The 23753-nt window shown below is 38.1% G+C and overlaps 1 protein-coding gene across 1 annotated transcript; it reads left to right on the top strand.

Moving 5' to 3' along the window:
- Window positions 1-912: 912 nt before the first annotated feature.
- HS6ST3 (heparan sulfate 6-O-sulfotransferase 3) lies at window positions 913-18019 on the top strand. The gene is made up of 2 exons (XM_044072773.1): window positions 913-1166; window positions 16145-18019. Exons 1-2 carry the CDS (start codon window positions 913-915, stop codon window positions 16848-16850), a joined length of 960 nt encoding a protein of 319 aa, XP_043928708.1. The 3' UTR covers window positions 16851-18019.
- Window positions 18020-23753: the final 5734 nt, after the last annotated feature.

The raw sequence follows: 23753 nt of genomic DNA, 5'->3' as shown, positions 1-23753 counted from the left end.
AATAAGGAATCAAAGCACAAAAAGGAAAACTTCAGCCATGAGGAAAATTGTCTCTTCATGGTAGCACTTAGAACATATGGGAAAATTATTTTTGTAAAGGGGGGGCCAAGATAAGCCTAGAGGAAAAAGGCTGGGAGTCAAGTAGTTGCTGAAACCAATGCAGTTGGAGGCAGAAACCAATCATTGGCATAATGCAAGGAAAGGGCAAATTTTATGATAGCATTTGCTAGAAGCAAGGCCAGACAAAATGTAATTCCCCATACCAGACCAGTACATGGGACCTCCAAATCATATTCAACATATCATGAATACATTCTGTCCATTTGTGAGGATGACTATGACACAGTAGATGGTGCAACAGGAATAATTAGAGATGGTATGAGCACTGCTCCAGCTTAATGATATCTGCAAAAGCAACAGTAACACACATCTGCTTATTAATGTTGGTTTAATATCAGTAACACTCAGTTTTTTAGAGATAATTGAATGCTGACAAGAAATTACGTAATTAAGCATGCCACAATTTATTATTATTAAGTGAGTCTTTTACATCAACAAATAATGCAAATGAAAGTGTGCATGGTAGTGTCCCACTCACCCCCGTATAAGCATACTTTACTGCATGCTTTTGCATTGCATTATTATTATTATTATTGATGTTTTCTATTTTTTACAGAGTCAGCATCAGAAACAAACAGTTCAACTATAGCAATAAATTTGGATGATGTCAGTAGCAGATTGGGTGTTGCTGCCGCTGCTCATTATGATAACATAGTTATATTTATGAGGGAGCCTGAGGGAAGAGGCCAGCAATCTCCAAGTTTAATGGCAGATTCTCTCACTACTCATGTTAAGAACTCTGCAGAGAAAGAAAGTGCAACTCAGAATTAAGCACAACTTGACATAGCAATCATGGTTGTACCACAGGAACACCCCTACACCTCTATACCAGTATCTCCAAACACAAAGGAACACTTTGAGGATAATGGTAGACATTCAGATTCCAAAGTGTCCACATTGACAAATTTACAAAGGGGAATTAGGCAGAGTAATTTCTTACAGTTACCCCAGGAAACATACAAAGTATTGGCTGCCCAACAAGAGCATTGTGAGTGCTCAGAGCACTACCACAGAGAGTCAGCTGGAAATGATCAGGGTCATCCAGGGTAAGAGTGATGATTTCCACCACTACTTCAAAATGGCAGAGAGCAGGGATAATGCCATGGTCACATCGATGCATGGTGTGGTGGCACACTAAGCATCAGTGGCCATTGCTATTTTTACTCTAGTTAGGACATATCAGAGGCAAGTTTTAATCAGTCTTCACAGGGCAGAGGATGGGATATATCAGGACACATTGGGGGAGATCAGAGAATATTACTGATGCTTCTCAAGACAGAAATGTAGGTAGTCAAAGTGAGCAATCACAACACATTTCACACAGGCCATGTTATCAGTCATCTACATCTAGCAGAACATCAAATTCAATGTCACGGTCACACAGTAGTTAATGTCAGGTCAGTGAAAGCAAGATCACCTACATCAAGTAGGTCATGACATCAGACTAATTCACCTTATATTTATCATGGTATCCCCTCCTCCAAATCAGTTGCACCATCACCTAGCCTATCAATTGAAGATGAGTATGACTCATTTCATCTGGAACTCTGGAGCTACTGTGAACTAGCTTCCCTGACACAGCTTTCTGTTTAGTTGAAATGGAGGTTTGAATGGGGGGGGGTTGTGTGTGTGTGTGTGTATATATATATATATATATATATATATATATATATATATATATATATATATATATATATGGGTCCACTATAGAATTTTGAAATTCCACAATCCCAACCTTCTAAATACCAACACTCAGAACCTCGATATTGTGGAATCTCAAAATTAAAAAAAAAAACATAAAAAACAAAAAACAAAAAGAACACATCAAAAAACACATTTTTGCAGGGGGGCAAGACCCCTGCAACTTAAATATACTAACTCTGAGATCGCACTACAGTGAAGAGAATGGTAATGTTCGCATTCCACACTGTGTGCCAATCTCCATTTACAGACTTTGAGATCCCACAATCTAGAGGCTCTGAGAATAGCTATTTAGAATGTTAGGATTGTGGAATTTTGAAATTCTATAGTGGACCCATATATCTATATCTATATATATATATATATATATATATATATATATATATATATATATATATATGTATATATATATCTCATCCATGTAAAACCAGTATGTACACCATCAATGAATATTTGACAAAAACAGTGTTACATGGATTACCATCCCTACAGTAGCAAGCACCTAAAAAATCAAAATATTAATGAGCAAACATTTTCAGGAGAAATATATCATAAGCAAATGGCACATTAAAGTCAGTATCCTTCCATGTAAACTTACAATGCTACTACTACACCCTCCCCACTGCACAAATAATAGCAGTTTCTGAAGTCAGAGTTTATTGTGTATGACACTATAAAATTAATCTGATGTGTAGTACAACAGAATAAAGTAAGAAGAACATTTGCAAAGCTTTCCTCATGAAGTCTTTCACTGATGTCAGTATTTCTTACTTTTGTATAGTTAAGTAATCATTAAAGCAGACAAAAATATAAATTACTTCTTATATGATGCCTTTCAACACCACTGAACAGGAAATAGGTGAACAATAAGGCGTGTCGACAAAAATTAGTATTATTCAAACATATAATAAAAAATATATATATTTTAAGATGAGAGAGAATGTTAGATGAACTGTGACAGCAGACCATGTACCACACAGCATAGCCCACAGATATCACTGCATTTATCAGTATTACTCCATGTGTTTTTTTACAAGAAAGGAAACAGTAGCCTGAATGTCATTGCCCATAGCTGTGGAATAGATGCATCCTCTTTAGCTGTGCAGCCACATTCTGTGTACGTGCCAGCTACATGGGTTCCTTCGCTACTGCTTACAGCTGGTTTTCAGTAGTCATAGTGGGACTAGAACTAGGAGCTGCAGTGACAGCATGGGTCACTTCACTGTCAGACCTCTGCATGATCATGTTCTGCATAATGCAACAGGCAGTAAACATCCTACAAGCAGTAGCTAGGTTATATTGAACGGCACCCACCGACTCATCCAGGAACCAAATATGGCTCTTCAGTAGGCCGAAGACCCTCTCAGTGACAATATGGGTCTGGGACATGGATGTGATACATGTCTCCTCTGCAGCTCTACTTGGATGTCTCACTGGAGTCATGGGTCATGACTCCAGTGAATATCCAGCATCACATGAAAAAAAAAGAGAGACAGAGAAGAGGGATCAAAACAACAAGAAAAATAGTATTCAGCAATGCACAGTAACAAGAATAACTATGTAAAAAACAATATAACAATTATTTTTATGCTTACCAGTAAGATAACCACTGCTCATCCTAACATGCATGAAGAGACAGTAGAGTGAGCTAGCGGGCTAAATGAGGGAATCATGTGCGCTGCCAGGATGCTGGGCTGAGATGTTGGTGATGCACCCCATGCATCATACACTACCTGACAATTGAGGGAATGGTAGCCATACCTATTGTGATACTGCTCTCTCTGTGGATTAGGAGGAGCCGTAATTGCAACATGGGTGCACTGAGTACCTCAGGGCAATGTGCCAACTGATAAAAGGCATACATAGTCCTGGCTTGGTCTTGGAGTGGCACAGGAAAATAAATGTACTAAAGAATGTACTAATCCACACATGCCAAAGTATATCTACAAACTCCTGCAGTATCTTTGTGGCAGAAGCTTGTGAGATCCCCAACACGTCCCCACTCTGTCTCTGGAAGGTCCTGTACCAAGTATAGTGAGGGCTATATCCACAGTCTCTGGAAAGTTCCATAGCAGGTATAGTGAGGGCTATACAAACTTTGGTATCCACAAGAATACGAAGTTTGCACATTCCTCAAGTGCTCTTTGGGGGTCAAACATTCCTACTAAGACCCTTATAATGTCTTTGTCCACTACGAACTTATTAAGGATTGTCTGATTTTCAAAGTTATAATGAGTAATCCTTTGTTTGTATTTTTACCTTTTATCCAGCAACTACTGTTGGGCACAAGCAGTTTTGGCCAAGCCAAGACAAGCAACGCAGACCTGGAAATAGCAAAGTTTGCAGCATTTTCAGTGATTGCAACCCTGACACATTTGGCAATACTTCCCTTTGTATAGCACATCTGTGACCAACCAGTGCGAAAAAACAGGAAAATCAGATTATAAATCGCAAACAGTGAAAACATACTTTATTAGCATGCAAAGATTTACATCACTCCTCAGTTCCATGTCATTATTTGCACATCTGCATAACCACATTCATTGTCATTGCCATTGGCAAAAATTACCTCTAGGTGGTACAGTGGTGCAGCAGTTAATGTTGTTACCTCACAGCAAGAGGTTCTCCGGTTCGATTCTCAGCTGGACTGCCTTCTGTGCGGAGTCTGCATGTCCTTTCTGTGTTTGCGTGGGTTTCCTCTGGGTACTCCAGTTTCCTCCCACATTCCAAAGACATGCATCTGGAGCATTTCTCCCCGGGCCTCCGCTGAAAATTAGGCTCTGTCCTAGTCAGACTTTCCCGGTCAACAAATAAAAAATATATATATATATTCAGGATGTGCATATAAGTAATTCTTACTCCAGGCTAAATGAATTTGCAAGGATGTTAATAGATTTAGCCAGGAGTTAGGTACTGAGTCTGGGCCTGAAGTTTTCCAGTTAGTAGTTTTTCTTAATTCTGTCTCAAATTTTCTGACTGTTACTTCATTCAGTTTCATAGCCTGTATATTACAGTCCTGAAGTATGATCACAGTCCTGAAATATGATCCTTTGAATGAGGCAAGACATTCAGCTGATTAAGTGGTAATGCTAGTGCTTATAAATCATCCACACTTTATCAAAAAGTATGGCAATTTCCCAATTGTCCTAGCAAAATTATCCTGACCCCGATATGAATTTCACCACAGATCTTCTCTAAAAAATAACTGTAGGTCAAGTGGAATTACCTTGGTCAACAACATAAATGATAATGATAATGTATGTGACATGAAAACTCTATATTCCTGTGTAGACAAAGCAAATCTAAAGTTAGCTTAGTGAGGGACAGACGAACAAAAAGAATTCCGTGAGTGTGCACCAAGCCTCCATTATATTAAGCAGGAAGAGAGATAAATCTTTTGTGGGAAAGGAGTCAAGCAGCTGCTGGGTACACACTGAAGAGCTATATACTATAATACTCTCCCATAGCACTGGCTTTGTGTAGCATAGTCCTCAGGTCTCTGCATTAGAAAAAGGAAGTCCATAGCATAGCAAAATAGTCACTAACATCAGTGCCCTAAATAACAGCTGGGAAGATAGGCCCTAAACTGCTTATGGTATTCCACTGGTCCTATAATGAGATATTTGCAAATTTTGCTAAAAGAGATTTGTATGAATCTTTATAAACCATTGTGCCTGGAACTGTCCTTTTAAGTCGAGGATTTCCTATGCTGACACCCATTTTTTGTTAGTGCTAATAAAAGGTTAGGTATGTATAAACATTCATTGATGTAATATTTTTTTTTCCTTTATAATTTTATTATGCTTTATAAAATATAACATCACAATAACAGCAATATATATCGATATATTTATTTTATTCCCAAACCACAACACCCTTTATTATTTTTGCTATTTGACAATACTGGACCTGATCATGAATACTTATCAGCTGAACAATTTTTCAGCAAACCAATTATATTTGTACTGAGCATTTCAAACGTTTACCTTATCTTCTATCATTTTCCTAGTTTCCAACACTTTAATGTAAAGTTATCAAATCTAGATCCAATACAGTCAACTCTTATATTTTCTATCTCCTTGCCACTTATTAGCTTGTTTGCCTTCCATGAACCAAGCCACACTTTTGTAAACCAGTTTAACACAGCTTTTTGCTCCCAGGACTCAACCACCACCTCTTTTTAGAACTGGGCTATAATACTCATAAAACCTTTTCCTATCAGTAAGATCACTTCCCTGTTTGAGCTCTTCCAACATGGCCACCTTGTTTCCAGCTCACAGACAAAAAGGCCTTATTTTCTTTGCTTTAATTCTCGTACATTTTGCTCAAACTTCCAGAGCTATGCTCCACACCCTCTAAGCCTTCTTATTCTCCCACCACATATGTAATTGTTCAGATCCCCCTGCCACATACCAAACAGATATATTCAGGCCATCAGCCCTCCCACTGCACCCTTACATGACTGCTATACCATTTGTACATGAAACTCCAATAATTATCTCAGACAGGACCGCAAACTGTTACCTTCTTTGCCAATCTGCAAAAGTCATTCTGACCTCCTTATTTCATTCATATGCATCCATCATTCACTAAATCTCTCCATTCATTCTTCCAGTTTAGTTTTCCAACAAAGACCTGAATACCACATGTATCCATACTTCCTGGATATTTCTTCAATCCATTTTCCTATTTCTCTCTCACTTTCTCTTCTCTAGCCCCCCCCCCCATACATTCTTTTCCAAGTCACCTGTCACTTTCACTTCTTTGTTATTCTTCTCACCAGCCCCCACAAACAGCCATTCCTTGCTTAACCTAAACTTTTCCTTCAACTCCTTCATCTCATTAAAACCTACATGTCCACTGTCCTCCCTTCATAATACGTTATTGACTTTTTCTATCCCAGTCTGAAGCCAATGACAGTCCTTTCTTTTCCAAACCACATTCCACTCTTGTAACCCTGAAGATCCCAATGGAAATTTCTGAATCTGTATCATAATTATTTATTTCCTCACATACCTATGCATTGTGTCATTTGCATCATTTTTTTACAGACTAAACATTCCTCTCTGGCGTCCTATCTACCCTGCTTCCCACTTAACCCATCTAACAATCGAATTACCAGTCTCATAACCCCTTACACTTTGGCTTGTATTAATAGCATATCTGCCTGTCTATCTATCTCTGTATTTATCTATCTATCTATCTATCTATCTATCTATCTATCTATCTATCTATCTATCTATCTATCTAGGGTTCATTATCCCTAAACTTATTTTTGATTGGAATTGAGAACCTTATACAGTAGATTAGATTACAGATGAGAAAAGCAACACAATTCAAAGGAAAATGACTATGTACTGCTTTCCAGATGATTGTATGATTTTAATATGATTTTACTGGAGGATGTGAATAGGTAATAACCAGTCATGCTGGATATTTTTCAATAGTATATAAAGAAATCACTGTTGAAATACAATCCAAAGAAGTCAATGGCAATGGAGTTAGAGCTGATAAAGGGATGTCTTGAGTAGAAGGGTGACAAATATGTGGGATTTAAGGTGTATAGCAGGGCAGATTATATTGTGATAGAAAAATTGAAGAAAGCTGAGGGAGAAGGTGAAGAGCTTGCTGGATTGCTGTCAGGAAAGATCTTTACATTGAGTGGGAGATTTAAGGGACAAAGTATTCACCATTAACCCTCCTTTGCTTGCATGAGCTATTTTGAACTGAGGCAGGACTATATATGTTCTTCTGTGAGGAACTGGTTAGTTAGTTTTTGTGGTGGCCCATTCCTAGAAGATCCTGACCAGATAAGGCTAGCATACTAGCTTCAGCAGAGGACTAGAAATACATCTGAGATATTCTGCCAGAATGCTTAGTTCTTTGGAATGTGAGTATCTGAAAGAAAAGCTTCTTGCCCTATTGCTCACTGTCAGACTAATCCTGCTATCTGCACAGAGGTACAATTATGTGCTCCCTGTTTTAACAATTCACTCTGTGTCATGGGTGTCTAACTTGATCTGTAGGTACTCTGGTTTCAGGTCCTTTGCTGGAGCTTGGAGGGTGAATTTTTCCTGAAACAACAGAGGATGCCAGGTACCCCAATATATTAATGAAGCTTCTGTCACCTGACACCAAGACAGGTTCATCTGCAACAATAACAAATCCATACTGAGCTTGGTCAGCATAGTGCTCTTCTGTAGGGCCTGCTGAAAGCAGTTTCAGACTGGCAAAATGTCCATGAGCACATGATGACTTCCAGCCAATGGAACTGCACTGGCCTCAGAAATACCTTCATGTATGGTAAGCCACACTGTAGAGATAGTAATTATCATGAGTCCCAGGAGGTACAAAAGCATTCATGCTTCCCCCCACCTTGTTTGTCATCTGTGAGGGAGACAACTGTATGACCTTCTATGTGCTGTATGTTATGAAGAAGACTTGACAATGAAGAGTACTACTTCAGCCATTAAAAAAGCAAATCTTCTTTGCTGGGACAAGAGAGTACTTCTTCCAGTATATGAGGACCACAGTGACTGCAACCATGAGAGGTTCAAACCAGGGTTACTACTAGGCTGTCCCTCAGACTAGTCAGCATGAGATGGTTACCGAATGGAACAAAATACTTAGCTTTTCCTTTAAAGACTTTTATCATAATGGCTAGTAACTTGCTAAATAATCTTGGGGTAGAAGATATTCTAAATGGCAACACTTTCAATGTAGCATGTTTGTTCCTGGAATAAGTATTTTCCATGTGGCTATACCTGTACATTTAGATATCTACAAGAATGTTTGCATTTACAAATATGTGATTCTTCCACTCTATTTTGAGCATCATAAGATTTACTGTATACTTCATAATTATAGGCTCATAGTTTTATAGTAAGATAACAAACTCTACATCAGAAGGAAGAAGCTGTTGCAGAAAAGGGTGAAGTCCCAAGACTGGAAAAACTCCCTTATTAGCCTCAACAAAAAGCTGAGATCCCTCATCAAAAACTCTAAAGCTAGCTATGATGGCAGAATTGCACCAGACAATAAAAATAACCACAAAGTCTTCTACAGTTTTATCAAGAATCTCCACGGCAATACCCAGATTTGTTCTGAGTTACTGCACAATGGTACCTTCTATACTGAGCCAACAGATATTGCCAACATACTGGCCGACAGATTCAGTGCCAACTTTACCCCTCTCACCCCCCCAAAAGACCAATCACAATACTGGAAAAATGCCAGGCACCCAGGATTACTGCAGCACATGTTAAAGCTGCATTGTCCAAGGCCAAGAGTACAGCTTCCACGGGACCCGACAGTATCCCTGGCTGTGTTCTACATGAAGTACAATGAACTGGCACCACATTTGTGTTCCCTGTTCAATTACAGCCTTGCCTCTGGCTTTGTCCCTACAGAATGGCACACTACTACAGTCATCCCTCTCCATAAAGGGGGAACAACTACAGACCCTGGAAATTATCGCCCCATTAGCCTGACAAGTCTGATATGTAAGGCTATGGAGCGCATCATCATAGAGCTAATTAACAAGGATATAGGGAATCTCCAAACTCTGCATCCACTCAATTTGGTTTTGTGAAGAGTAGATCATGCCTGCTCAACCTGGTTGACTTATTTGAGTCAGTCACCAGAGCTGTAGATGAGGGTAAGGCAGTTCATACAGCCTACCTCGATCTGGCCAAGGCCTTTGATACCATTACACACTCAGGAATTATTGATAGACTCTCCAGACTGGGTCTCAACCCCTATATCACTAGATGGGTTGCAAATTGGCTCACAGATAGAATCCACAGTGTGAAAGTAGCAGACTCCAAGTCAGACTGCCGACCAGTCATATGTGGAGTCCCACATGGATTGGTCTTAGGTCCTCTCCTGTTTAGCATCTACTTCTCAGAAGTCCAGGTCAACACAGAGGGACTCTGGCTGACCAAATTCACTGACAATTGCAAGCTGGGAGTGATTATTAACTCTCCAAGTGATGTAGACATCTTACAGAAAGGCCTCACTGAGACTGACAACTGGTGTGGAAACCATGGCCTTAAGCTTAATGCCAAAAAATGCGTTGTCATTCCCCTTGGGAAAAACTCAGTTCCCACTAATTACCACATTGATGGTAGCCCACTGAACACTGAAGGCATTATAAGAGATCTGGGGATACAGGTTGACAGCAACTTCTCCTTCGACCACCACATTGCCATTGTGGTCAGAAATTCTTTCTATGTGGCTCATCTCATTGCCAAGGGTTTTTCATCCAGGAAGAAAGAGTTCATCATCTCTCTCTACCCTTCCCTCATTAGACTAATCTTCGAGTATAATGCTCCATTTGGCATGTACCTCACTAAACATGTGCAACAGCTGGAAAGGCGACAAAAGTACCTCATGAAGAGGATCCTAGGCCTTAAACACATGCCCTACATGGACAGACTCACAAAACTCCAGATTTTCTCTGTCTCATATCATCTTTTAAGAGGTGATCTCTGCTTGGCTTACAAAGCCATGTCTGACCCTGCCCTGTTATGTTACACCTAAAGAAATCCCAATCCTTCCACACCACACACTCAAGGGGCCTCAACCTTATTATCACAATCAACAGAACATGCTGGAGGAACAGGATCATAACCTAGAGACTGCCCATGCTCTGGAATAGACTTCCCATAAATGTCAAGCAGAGCACCTCACTGGCCCTTTTCATGAAATCTTGATGAGTGGATGGGAAATAGAAAGTTCCCCCTGGGGATCACTCCAGTGGTTCTACTTGACAGAGGCACCAGGAACTAATGGCGGCATGATGCCAGGGAACTTCTATAGGATAGGCTTGTAAAGCCTTCAGGGACATTGGCCTAGTACACACCTATGAACCAATGAACCTATGACAACCATCACCAGGGTCTTAACAAGCCTAGTGTTGCAACCCAACCCAGTTCTGTCCCCAAGATACATGAATGCCTATATGGTGGGGTATGTTAGTAAAGAGGTAGCTAAGGGTTATGTTGGGGGAATATTAGCTGGGGATTAAATTACTTGCTGTCGACCTTGGACATGGGGCCAGACAGGGGGTGAATTTGTGATTTCCCATCCAGTGATCAAGGATTCTTTTAAATAGGGTCAGTGATGAACTCTGCTTCCCATAGATGGGGAGTTTATTCCATAGTGTGAGTATCCTTGTATCCTTTGAGAAACATATCACTCTCTCCAACATGTTCTATTTATGTCTCAGGTAAAGTTCAGGTCCTTGGATCTAGTGTTTTTGGCACTGTTTGTTTTGCCTATGTGGAAGAGATCCATCTGAGCTGGATCTGAGGATGCATTATACACTTGGCATAGATCTCCTCTCAGTAACTTGTAGGACACTGAGTACAGAAACAGGGCCTTAATATGATTTGTGTAGGACAGAGAATTCATGCCTTTGATTCTTCTGGTGATAAACCTTTGAGGATATTCCAACTGTTGCATGTGCCTGGTTAGGTACATGCCAAAGGGGGCATTGTACTCAATGATGGGTCTGATAAGCATTGAGTAGAATGGTACTATAACTTCCTTGGACCTGGATGCTATACCTTTGCTTATGAGTTGGGTGACATGCAATGATTTTCTTACTTTCTTGACTATGTGTTGGGCAAAGGCCTGATTACTGTATACTTATGTTCTCAGATCCCTAACTATCTGTTCAACTCTTAACGTTGTTTTATCAATGGAGTAATTAGCCTGAGTGGATGATTTCCCAAAGGCCACTATAATACATTTCTTCACACTGAGTTTTAATCCATGGGTTTGACACCAAATCATTTGTTTGTGTTAGACCGTCTTGTAGGATGTTGTTGTCATAGGGAGACTATATGGTAGCTCACAATTTCTATCATCTGTGAACTTGGTGAACCAGAGGCCTTTGACATTAGCCTTTACTTTTGAGGGGTAAATGGCAAACAGAAGCAGGCCCAACATGGAGCCCTTGGGTACTTCACTGGTAACCGGTCTCCTAGTGGAAATGGTCTCACTGATCCTGACTTTTGGGACCTCTCTGTGAGCCAGCCAGCAATCCAGTGAGTTATGCAGGGATTTATGCCTAGTTGTGAGAGTTTGTCTACAATACCTGAGTGAGGTATTATATCGAATGCGTTGGCCATGTCAAGGTAGATGGCATGGGAGCCTGTCAATGAAGTCTACCAGGCTGAGTAGGCAAGACCTTCCCATAACAATGGGATGGGTCAAATGACTGTTGGTTGCCAATATCCTTGTGGATAATTTCCATGGTAATTTGTTCCATGGCTTTGCATATCAGACTTGTCAGATTGATGTGTCTGTAGTTCCTGGGGTCTGCTGATGGTCCATCCTTATAAAGAGGGATGACTGTTGTAGTCCTCTATTCACCTGACAAATAACCTGTTTTGAGGCTGTAGTTGAAGAGTCCCTCAAGAGGTCCTGCTAGGTTTTGTTTTAGGCTATTTAGGAGACAAGGAGGGATATTGTTGGGGTCCATTGAAGCAGTGGTTCTGATCATAGTGAGTGCCACCAGGACCTTATCCCTGTTGATACTGGGGGGGATATGCTAGAAGGGATTTCAGGGGGATAGTGGGGGAAGAGGATGGTGAAATTAGAATTAAATTTATTAGCCTGTAGATTTGCTATGTCACCCTGTTCAGTGAAAGTTGTACTAATTACAATCAGTTCTACACACTGCTGAGTGTTACCTTTAAGATTATTGACATAGCTGAAGAAGGCCTTGTGATTGTCATTAGCCTGGGAAGCTATCCTGACCTTCCAATTGACCTTGTTGGACTTTAGTAGGCCTATTTTTTCTAGTTCTGCTGAATCAGAGAGCTCTTATCTCTATGAGAGCTGCTCTTTCTGATTTTGGCCATGACTGTTTTTTTCTTTTGTTATATACCCTATTAAGGTAAGGATTCCACCAGTGAGATTTATTTTTGGTGTTAGATATGGGCTTACTTTTGGTAGTTAAGGCAGCATCAATGCAAGCATTTTCATGTTTGCACAGAGTTTCTGTAAATAATTTTGCAAAGGTAGTTGTGTTCTTGGAGTTTTGAGAAGCTATGACTTTTGATAAACTGTCACTTAATAGGATGTAGATTGCTTTAGAATAGTTCCTTATTGTTACAGGTGTAGTTGGGTTTTATGGGTTGATTTTTATTTTGTGGGAGACAGCTTTGTGTCTGACCTCACCAATGAGTAAGTGACATGGGGGGAGTACAACACTCTCCTATGTTAGTGACTATATGTTTGATCGTCTTGTTGGAGTGAAAACTATGTAGTCCAAGGTATTTGTGTTAATAAAGTCCAGGAAACATTGTGCCTGTGAGTTAGAGGCAATGTATGTTTCCCAGTCTATAGAGGCATAATTAAATTCTCCAGTGGGGTCTATATTACATATCCGAATGCTTAAATGTTCGAATCGCTAAAGATCGACCTTTAGCGATCGGACATTCAAATGTTTGAATATGTAATAAAATAAAATTAAAAAAAAAAAAAGGAAAGGGTTTAAGCAGGGGGCAAGCCTCCCTGCACCCCCACACCCCCCACTACTTAAATATACCAACTTCGAGATCGCACTTCAGTGTGCTACAGTGCGGAAACAGGAAATTTCCCATTCCCTACACTGTAGTGCGATCTTGGAGTTGGTATATTTAAGTAGCGAGGGTGTGGGGGATGCAGGGGGGCTTGTCCTCCTGCTTACACCCTTTAGTTTTTTTTTTCTTTTGTTTTTTTAATTTTTATTCATATTCGAACATTTAAATGTTCGATCGCTAAAGGTCGATCTTTAGCGATTCGAACATTTAAGCATTCGGTTATGTAATATAGACCCCTCCAGTGAATAGTGTATTTGGTTGAATGGTGAGCACTTCTAGGTCTATGTAAGAGTTGTGAGCTTTGTGACTCATAGAGGATGAAGTGTATCTAGCCAGGACATGGTAAGGAACCTTGTCTATGGAGACTTGAGTGTGGATGAACTCCAGGGCATCATCCTGCTTAACCAACCTGGAATTGTGAGATATATGACTTAACATTATCTGTATCCTGCATAAATGTAAGTAACAACCAGAATGGATGCATTCAATATTTGCTTAGTGTACCTAATTTGTTCCAGGTTTGCCTGAAAATATTTCATGGAGGACCAGCTCTCCTATACATTCAAAATATAAATCAATTGAAATAATTGCATGGACTGAAGGTGAAAAACTATTTGTGCCCAATACATAATATGTGTATATGATGCAGTTCTGAAATGAATGCAAATGTAAAGTGCAAGTCACTGAGTTTAAGGTTTAATATCTCATTTGAGATAGTTACTTTGCTGTTAGGAATGATAAGATTGTTGATGTTTCATCAAAACTTTAACAAACAAAAGCAGAGTAATAACTTGGAAATGATATGAGATCTGGCAATGAAAATGTCATTTTAATTTAATACATTTCTTATTTAGGTAAGCCCGCAGGTCACACATTTCCCTTTCCAGGTTTAACTCAGGAACACTATCTACTTAAGAGATTGAGTCACACGGTAGAGCAATGGAGGTTCACAGAGTTGAACACTATACACCAAGCTGCAAGGGACAGCATTGTAACAACACAAAAACTTAACCCTCAGTGCTAACTGCTGGAGGATGTGACACTTTGGTAATTTTTGAAGAGGCAGTTTTCATCTCTTTAAAAGTATAGTGCACCAGAGGTCTCACAATGCTATAGAATGCAATGAAATCAAGCCTGTGGATGTTACTAGGTGATGTGTTGTGCTGTGTCCAAGATGCTGCATTTACAAACATAATTTGGGGTTAGAAGTTTAACACTTCCCTTATCATGCAGCATAACAATCAATGGAAATTTGACAGTCTGGAGTCTTCATAATGTACACAACTCACATGACAGAACATTTTTTCAAATCTGACTGTGGATATATTCATTTTCTTGTATGTTTTTCTTGCCAGCTTGAATCTTCATATTTTCTGCAACTGCTGTAAAGACATAATTTGTAATGCAGAGTCTGAATTTTTATCATGAACAGGTGAATTGTCTCTTATGTACAATCCATAATTTTGAGTGTAATGTTAGTGAACTATGGGATATCTCCAAAGTTAAATAAAATGCCACTTTGAATTTTGGCTCTAGTCATGCAAAATATGGGGTTAATTGTTCTATGTATATTATTTATTTTACATTTGTTAACTGGGAGAGTCCGACTGGATACATGTCCATTTTCAGTGGAGGCCCGGGGAGAAAAGCTCCAGGTACATAACAGACATATGAACATTGTTAATGCAAAAAAGGAAGATAGTTGAGTTCTAAATACAATATAAAGATACATCACATCTTGGGAAAAAAATAACAGCAGCATATAAAAAAAAAAACATAGGTCAGTTACAAAGGCGAGGCGCCTTGTTAAAAAGCGGTTAAGGATAGTGAGGTAAGAGAAGGGTAAATGATAGTGGTTAATCAGGTTTGGAACAGGGACATTGCCAGAGAGTATTGAGATGGGGTTTAAGCTTTTTTTTGAATTGTAGGAGTGAAGGTTCTGAGGTGAGCATGGTCGGTAGGGAGTTCCACATTAATACACGGAAAGTACAAAGATCAAGTTTGAGGGGTTCAGAAGCTGCGCAATACCATTATAATAAAATTAACAGTACCTCAAAAGTTGGTGTAGGAAATAACTGCAATTCAATATATAGTATTAACCCTAAATGTAAATTCTTATTCAAGCAATTTACACGGATATGATTCTTGCTCATCTGACATCTGCCCATTTCATTATTGTCTGTTCATTTAGAACTAGGTCGTGAGAGATTTTGGAAATTTTATATTATAACTCATTCTACAGTTTGCGACAGTGGCATTAGGATAAGTAACTGGGGGCATAACTGGCCCCCCTCCCTGAGAAACCTTTAATTCTGAAAACTCCACTCAGAGTTCTATTGAACAGGTTCAAAGTGACCGTATATATATATATATATATATATATATATATATATATATATATATATATACATATATATATATATATATATATTTACGCACACACACACACACATATATACATATATATATATATATATATATATATATATATATATATATATATATATATATATATACATATATATATATATATATATATATATATATATATATATATATATATATATATACACATATATATATATATATATATATATATATATATATATATATATGAATGCATATGTATGTATGTATTTATATACAAATATAATGTGTGAGAGACAGAGTGCACACATTCTGCTCATATCAGCTACAAAGTTATAACTATCTTTTTCTTTCATTTTCAGAAACTTTTATTATATTACGATGCTCCGAGATCCTGTGTCAAGGTATCTGAGTGAATGGAAACATGTGCAAAGAGGTGCAACATGGAAAGCATCTCTTCACCTATGTGATGGAAGAAGCCCCACACCTGATGAACTGCCCACATGCTATATTGGAGATGACTGGTCTGGTGTGACCCTTCAGGAATTTATGGACTGTTCTTACAACTTAGCCAACAATCGTCAGGTCCGCATGCTAGCAGACCTCAGTTTGGTTGGATGTTATAATTTGACTTTTATGAGTGAAAGTGAAAGGAATGAAATACTATTGCAGAGTGCAAAAAACAACCTGAAAAACATGGCATTCTTTGGCCTGACAGAGTTTCAGAGAAAAACACAGTACCTGTTTGAGAGAACATTCAGCTTAAAGTTCATTTCCCCATTCACACAGTTCAACAGCACTAGAGCCTCAAATGTAGATATTAATGAGCGAGCTCGAAATCGAATTGAGGAATTGAACTTTCTAGATATGCAACTGTATGATTATGCCAAGGACCTCTTTTTACAGCGCTTTCAGTACACTAAGCAGAAGGAACACCAGCAAGAACGACAAAAAAGACGAGAAGAACGACGACTGCTCCGAGAACACAAGGCCTACCAAAGGCAGCATCCAGACGAAACAGTACAGACTATCACGGAAGACTATAATAGTCAAGTTATTAGGTGGTGATAATAAAAGGGGAAGCTTCCTAGTTACCATGGACAAATACGTATTTGGAAACATAACTTAATACCTCACTATAATGTGAGATTTGTTTCAGTTATGATTTGGACATGATGCTGCAGGTGTTGTGGGTTGTCATAGCTTCCCTGCCTTGGAGTAACCTACTTGTCTTAATTTTTCAGTCCTATAGATAGACATTTTTTTTTTACATTTTCTCTGTTTCTTTACTTTCTTATCCAGCACATAGCAGATAATATTTCAAATATTTTATGGATGGGAAAAATATGACAAATTGTCATACATGTGCTAATAGAGCTGACGAAAAGGTCTTCTAAGTAATGAAAACAAAGAGTTAATTTAATCTAACGGATACGCCTGTGCATAGTATGTTTTAAAGACTACTGATGGGTTTAGTAACAAAATCTGCATCATAATGGCATATTTGTAATCACTCAGAAAGTTAAGAAAGCAGTACATGAAAAAAAAATAATCATTTATTAGAAACCCTTTAAAAATACAAGATTCTGCAATGCAATATATGTTTTAGATGCAGATTTGTTTACAGCTGAATAAAGGAAAACAGATTATGACTGATCACCTTGATAGTAATATAAACATGAACAATTATTAAATGATTTCTTTTAAATGAATGTCCATGATTTTTAATCATTATGTGTCCTTAACATATTTTTAATACAATAAACACCATCTGTATTATTTGGAAGTTAGAGTAATAAGGCAAAAATTGGTTCACAATATCTATCTGAGTGGGATAGTTGCCTATGGCCTCTACTAGTAACATGTTTGAATCATAGCAAGCCTTGGCTGAAGGTCCCCACAAATATGTAAACTTCACCACCTGTGCAGCATAAATCAGAAATCTGTCTACAAGAATTCAGAAATTAATGCGGTATTTTATACAAACAATGTTTTGATCTTCTTAAATGTGTGTTTGCATTTGTCACATCAGTCGAGTTATGACAGATTGTATAATGAACATTTTAAACCACCAAGTGTTTGACTGTTGTTTTATTGAAGATGTGCTTCCTTGAAAATATATGAGGACATTAAAGGAACCTTTGGTCTGAATGCATGTTCACCATCAGAAACTACTTCTATCAAAATCTAACCACTGCCAACTGCAGAGACATTTTTGGTAACAAACATTTCCAGTGTCTACCCTTTACAATGTCTTGTTGTGTTCCTGTTTAAATAATTGTTCTTATTTTACACCAAGACATCTATTTAATGAAACGTTGCAGCAGAAATAATTACATAAGCAATATGAGTGGAAGCTTTTCTTACTAATATGGTTAAATTGGGATTAAATACATTGATGAAACTGTAAAAACTGAGTCAAATTTATCAAATAATTATGTCAAACATTTTTTTTTTGCTGGAGGATATGGATCCTTCAGCATGTTCTGAACTACAGTCATAGGTTTCAGATTTACAGTTAATATATATGCAGTATAGTTCTTAGTTCTTTCACTTATTCATTTAGCCCTTCCAGGGTCGTGGAAGTTAGAACTTATCCTGACAAGCAATAGGCATAAGTCATGTAATGATCCTGAAAAATGGTACCAGTCTGTCATGGAATGCATGAACAAACTCAAATGTACACAAACACAATATCTTAAGGAAACGTTAAGCATAACCACCTCCCCTAGTCACATGCCTTTGCACTATGAGTGCTGTGCAAACCAGAGCCCTGCAAAAACCCACATGAAAACAGGAAGGACATGTAAACACCATGCAGTAAATGCTCCAAGGAAAACTGAATCTGAAAATTAAGCTCTTTACTAACTATTGCACAACTCTGCTGCCCTGCAGTATAGTTCTGACTCTCAAAATCTTAATGGAAATACCAGTCATATGTTTTGTATGTCATTGAAAACAGCTATGATGCTGTGTTTGCTCTCTACTTCTTAATGTTCATACGGGTTGCAATCCAGTGGACTATTGAACAGCATGGCCCAAATTGTTATTTATCTCTAAGCACTGTGTCTTACTCTAGGTCACACAGCAGGCAAATGAGAGCTGAGGGAATCAAACTCTGTACTGTGACTGAGCAACTCACTTAACCAGACAGTGCTTTGGAGCAGTTAAGAATATGGGCTGTGCTCCTTAAGGGCCTTCTGGTCTGCATGCCTAGTAACTACCTATGAGCCTAATATGATCCCAAATCTTTAAAAATAATTAATACAGTATCCATCCTGATATATGTTAGAAATCTGTTGCCATTCAAATTTTGATGCTAAAAGTTAAATATTACCAACCAATCTTTACTCTGCACTCTTCAAGCGCATACACACACCACACACACACAAGTAGTGGCTTCTAAAGCATTGTAGTTTTATATTCCTTGATATTCTGAGGCAGCACCACTGCATTACCTTTGGTAAAGTAGAATGCTTGCCAGTCATATCAAAAGCCACTCTTTTTCTAAACTACATGAGCTTTAAAGTACTCAGAACCTCACACTTTCCCCCCACTAAGCTTAAACTAAGACAAATCAGTTGCCCACTCACATCTAAACCAGCTGATGCTAGCATGCTCTTAAGACCCTCATTCAAAAAGATTATGAGGTAGAACGGCTTGTATAATTTATTGCCAGTAGCCTAGAATGAAATGTTACTACATTAGAAAATTTGCAAAACTCACTAAGTTCACAAAAAACCTTTGCTGCAACAGACATCTATAGAAAACAAATGCCAGTGTCACAACACCGATAAATTAACACAACACAGCAGCATATACAAGAAGTTATTTGTCTCTATATTCTCAGCTGCAGGAAATAGGATTCTGTAAGTGGACTTTGGGATACCTGTCCTGCAAATAAATGACTGCTTTAATGAGCATTGCTTCTACCTTTGTATTTTAATATCCATTTATACACTGTAACTTCCTAACTGGACTGAGTCTTGTCTGAAAATAGTCTATGGACCATTTCACTTAGCCAGTTAACTAAGAAAATAAATGAAAAGAAAACATATATTATCATAGTTAGATAGATTAGTGGACAATTAATCTTGTTTAAGTATCCTTTCAAAGCATTTCCAAGCACACTAGTTAAACAAAAACACAAATATATATAGGGTTATTATCACAAGCTGCCTATAAAACTAAATGTCATTTTTGCAAGAAAGGCACAAGACACTCTTCTAAACAGACACTAAATGTGTAATCAAGCATAATGCTTAAAGATAGATTAACTGTGTAAATGTATATGATTTAAATCAGTCCTGAATATTGACAACAACCTTCCAGGCACTCATCTAGAGTCATACTGGTAAGTTAGTTTATTTTGCCTAGAGCTTCTGTAACATCAGTTTTTATTAAAGAAAGGACAGATAATATTTCCAGTTAATAAGTCATTTCATTTAATATCCTTTTATTTCGTGGAAGTCTGGCATATGTTAGCTAATAGCTCACCGATATCTTTAAGATCTTGGTTAGTGTTAATGACACAACTACTATCTGTAATTATTTTTTGGGTCTATATTACAACATCAACATAAAACAAGTTTGAACATTGTAATATCGAACCCTAAAGTCTGTAAGTTGAAAATAGCAAAGCCACGGCACATCGACTTTTTTCCCAGGGAAAAAAATTGGTGGGCCATTTTCAGGGCTTTGATATTTCCTCCACTGTGGTGCAATCTCAGAGTTGGTATATTTAAGTAGGAGGTATGGGGGAGCACAGCACCTGACATTGGGGGTCACCCCTCACTTTAGTTTAAGGTTAATTTTCTTTTTTGTCACGGAACAGCGATTTTTTTCCCTGGAAAAAAAAATTGCTGTTCTGTGTTTTCGGTTTTGTTGGATTTCAGACTTTAGGGTTCGATATTACAATGATCAAACATTTGTTAGTTCGACGTTGTGTTATAGACCCTTTTTTTTACACCTGCCAATAAAAACTGTAAGAATAACTCAGCCAAGCTAGAGTTTTCACTGCGTGATGGCTTCTGAATGTCCATTCATTTTTTTTTACTTTTTATGCCTTTATGGTTACGTTCAGGCGAATAAAGCTAAATCCCACTAGCTGTGGATATGTATGTTTCAGCTTTTTTTATTGACCTCATCAGCACAGTGTAAGTAGATAGTTTGTCTATATTTCAAAACACATGGTCTTTAAACCCAGCTGATGACCATAAAGATTAAGGTGCCTACAAAATAACCCAACTAACATCCAAACCAGACATTTGATGTCTTTAAGGGGTCATTTGCATATATCTTATGGGAAACCTTTTGACCATTATAACTTACATAATCAGTAAGAGCAATGGCCACATAATTTGTTTTAAACCTTGTCTCACTTTTAACACAAACATCTGTGGTGTTTGAGTGCATACAAATTGCATTTCATCAGGTTTATTATGTTACTTTATTACTTTTGCATTCAGTAATAGCAGATGTAGGATCTTATTCAAATTAAATCTTGAACAATTTGAAGGATGACTAAAAGATTTTTTTTTATTACTTGCTTAATAACATTGAAGTAACACCTAACTCCCAGGGAGATAAATGTTAGTCATTAGCTGCAAAAAAGTACTGCTTTCAAATCATGTCTTCCCACCTGAAAAATTATCCTCAATCCCATTGAAAACACTTTAAAGTTAAGTGCATTAAACATAAAGGTAAACTTGGGAGGTGCACATTTCACAGAAATTAATACCCACCGTAAACTGATTTAAACTACTGAATAGGCCAACAAAGCTATTTTTTAGTTGGCACATCAGATGTAGTATCATGTATTTCTCTCTGTTGGGGCCACAAGGTTTAGTTAATACATTTACAATATTTACATGTTATTAACCAGTAGAGCGCCAGGGTGATTCCATAACATATTCTACTCTATACGGTAACATAACACTTCTTAGATCATGGATGCAGATGTGTGAATGACGTTTGAGATGAGTAAACTTTACTTGGCTATAGGTGCTTAGAAAGCTGAGTAAAATGTATTGAACAATAATTTATATTAAGTTCTATTATTTCACTCAATAGACTATGTGAATAGTAGCATGAGAATTATATGATTGGAGGGAAAATTAGAATATCAGGCACATAACTGATTTGAGGATGCATAAAACAAAGAATAAAATGCATCACATAACAGAGAAAACAAATGCAGAGTGTATGTTAAAAAAAGCTAGCAATGCTTCAAGCATGAATACTTCACCATTTATGTTTGGAAATTTACTGCAAAGGCTTGTAGATAGGTCGGTGACAGGGCAATGATATAAAGAAGAAAGAAACAGAATGTGGCAACAGGTGGCATACATAGGCCTAGTTTCACCTAAAGGTCTTGACAGAAAGGAAACTTGGGATAGCTATGAATTATTGTGGGAGAATTCTTTGATGCTACTACTAACTCCCTTTACAGCATTCATGATATTACAGTAAGACTCTTTATTCTCATTTAGTACTTAGGCTCCAGCCTATCATGCTTATGTGGCAAGGGAACCAAATCACCTAAAGGAAGGGGAGCTCATATCTATTTGATCTCTCCACTCCTCACTTTATCTCATAGTCAACAAGGTATGCTTAGGTGGCAAGAGAACTAAATCACCCAAAAAGGAGCATTCCTGTATGATTGCTCCATCCCCTCTTTGAGTTAACCCCTAACACTTCTGTTACAGTAAAGTATTGGCCTAGAAAAAACGGTATATAGTGGGCAGCATAACTATTATCTTGCATCTTGCAGTGAACATTGTAAAACATCCCAGTGGAAGGTTATGTACATTGATGAAGGCTGATATTCACTGAGGAGGGACTACTGTGATGTGTGTATACCTCCAGCTGGTTGCCCCAGGTTTCGGGTAGATGACCTAGCTGTATCCCTGTAAAAATATACCTGGCCATGGCTTTCTTGCCTTTCACGATGTGTTTGGTTAACTCTAGTTCTGTCACAATTGTCAGCTGCTTCCTTTCTTCCCCTTCCTTTCTGATTTCCTTCACCTATTTCAGCATTATCAGTAACTTTACCAAACTATATCAGCGCAGATTCATGGACGCAGACATTTCAAAACTGCTTTCTTGTTATCCATTCTTCTTTTATTCTGCACTAAAAAACTCATATCGTCTGCTAATAACCTGTTATGCTAGATTTAATAAAGCGGCATTTTTCAGCATTACTATTTTTACACACTTATACAATGTGTTTACATTGCATTTTGTGTCTTTAAATCACTTTGGTGCTATATACTTGTTTTTTCTGCTCTTACAAATGTTTACACTACATTGCATGTGCTAAGCTAGAGCAGAACATTTAATGTACTTATCCTCAGGGTAGTGTCACCAGTGAGGCTCATTATTTTGAATACAGCAGGCCAACATATGAATGATGCACGTCTGTCAAGGTGTACATTAGGAAAAGAAAAGTTATGAAATCATAGGAAGTCATTCTCAGTTTAAGTACTCAGAGATTCTGACATTTTTTATGTCTTTTTGACTCCTTTCAGACAACTATTCATTGCCACTAACTCCCTTCCTAATTCTCAGGACTACCAGGCCTACTTTAGACTCCTTTGGGTTCTACCCAGCCCATGTTTAGAGCTAATGAGGAGACTGACGACTCTGTTGAAGTGTTATCCTGCTGTTATCCTTTCCACCTCACGTGGGGTGAACTTGCAATGGAGATGTGCTAGCATATTGGTCAGGCTGAAAAGCAATTCAACCAATGTCCCATTCCTATTCCCCCACAATGATAATGCCCCTTCCATTTCCCCAACTTTCATCAGTGAAGAACTACTTGGTGCTCTTAAGTGTGCCACCCCCATGGGTACACTCATCCTTCCCTCCCAGTGCCTCAGATGCCCAGACAGGTAATCAAATTTTGGTCAGCTGGGTTATAGTGAGAGCTTTATCTCTCTAGGCCACAGTGCTGACTGAAAAATTCTTTTT

This window comes from Protopterus annectens, chromosome 5.part1 (genome assembly GCF_019279795.1).
Source record: "Protopterus annectens isolate FY-2018-M chromosome 5.part1, PAN1.0, whole genome shotgun sequence".
Classification (NCBI taxonomy): domain Eukaryota; kingdom Metazoa; phylum Chordata; order Ceratodontiformes; family Protopteridae; genus Protopterus; species Protopterus annectens.
Note: the sequence above shows the minus strand (reverse complement) of the source record. Positions and strands in the feature narration are given on the sequence as shown.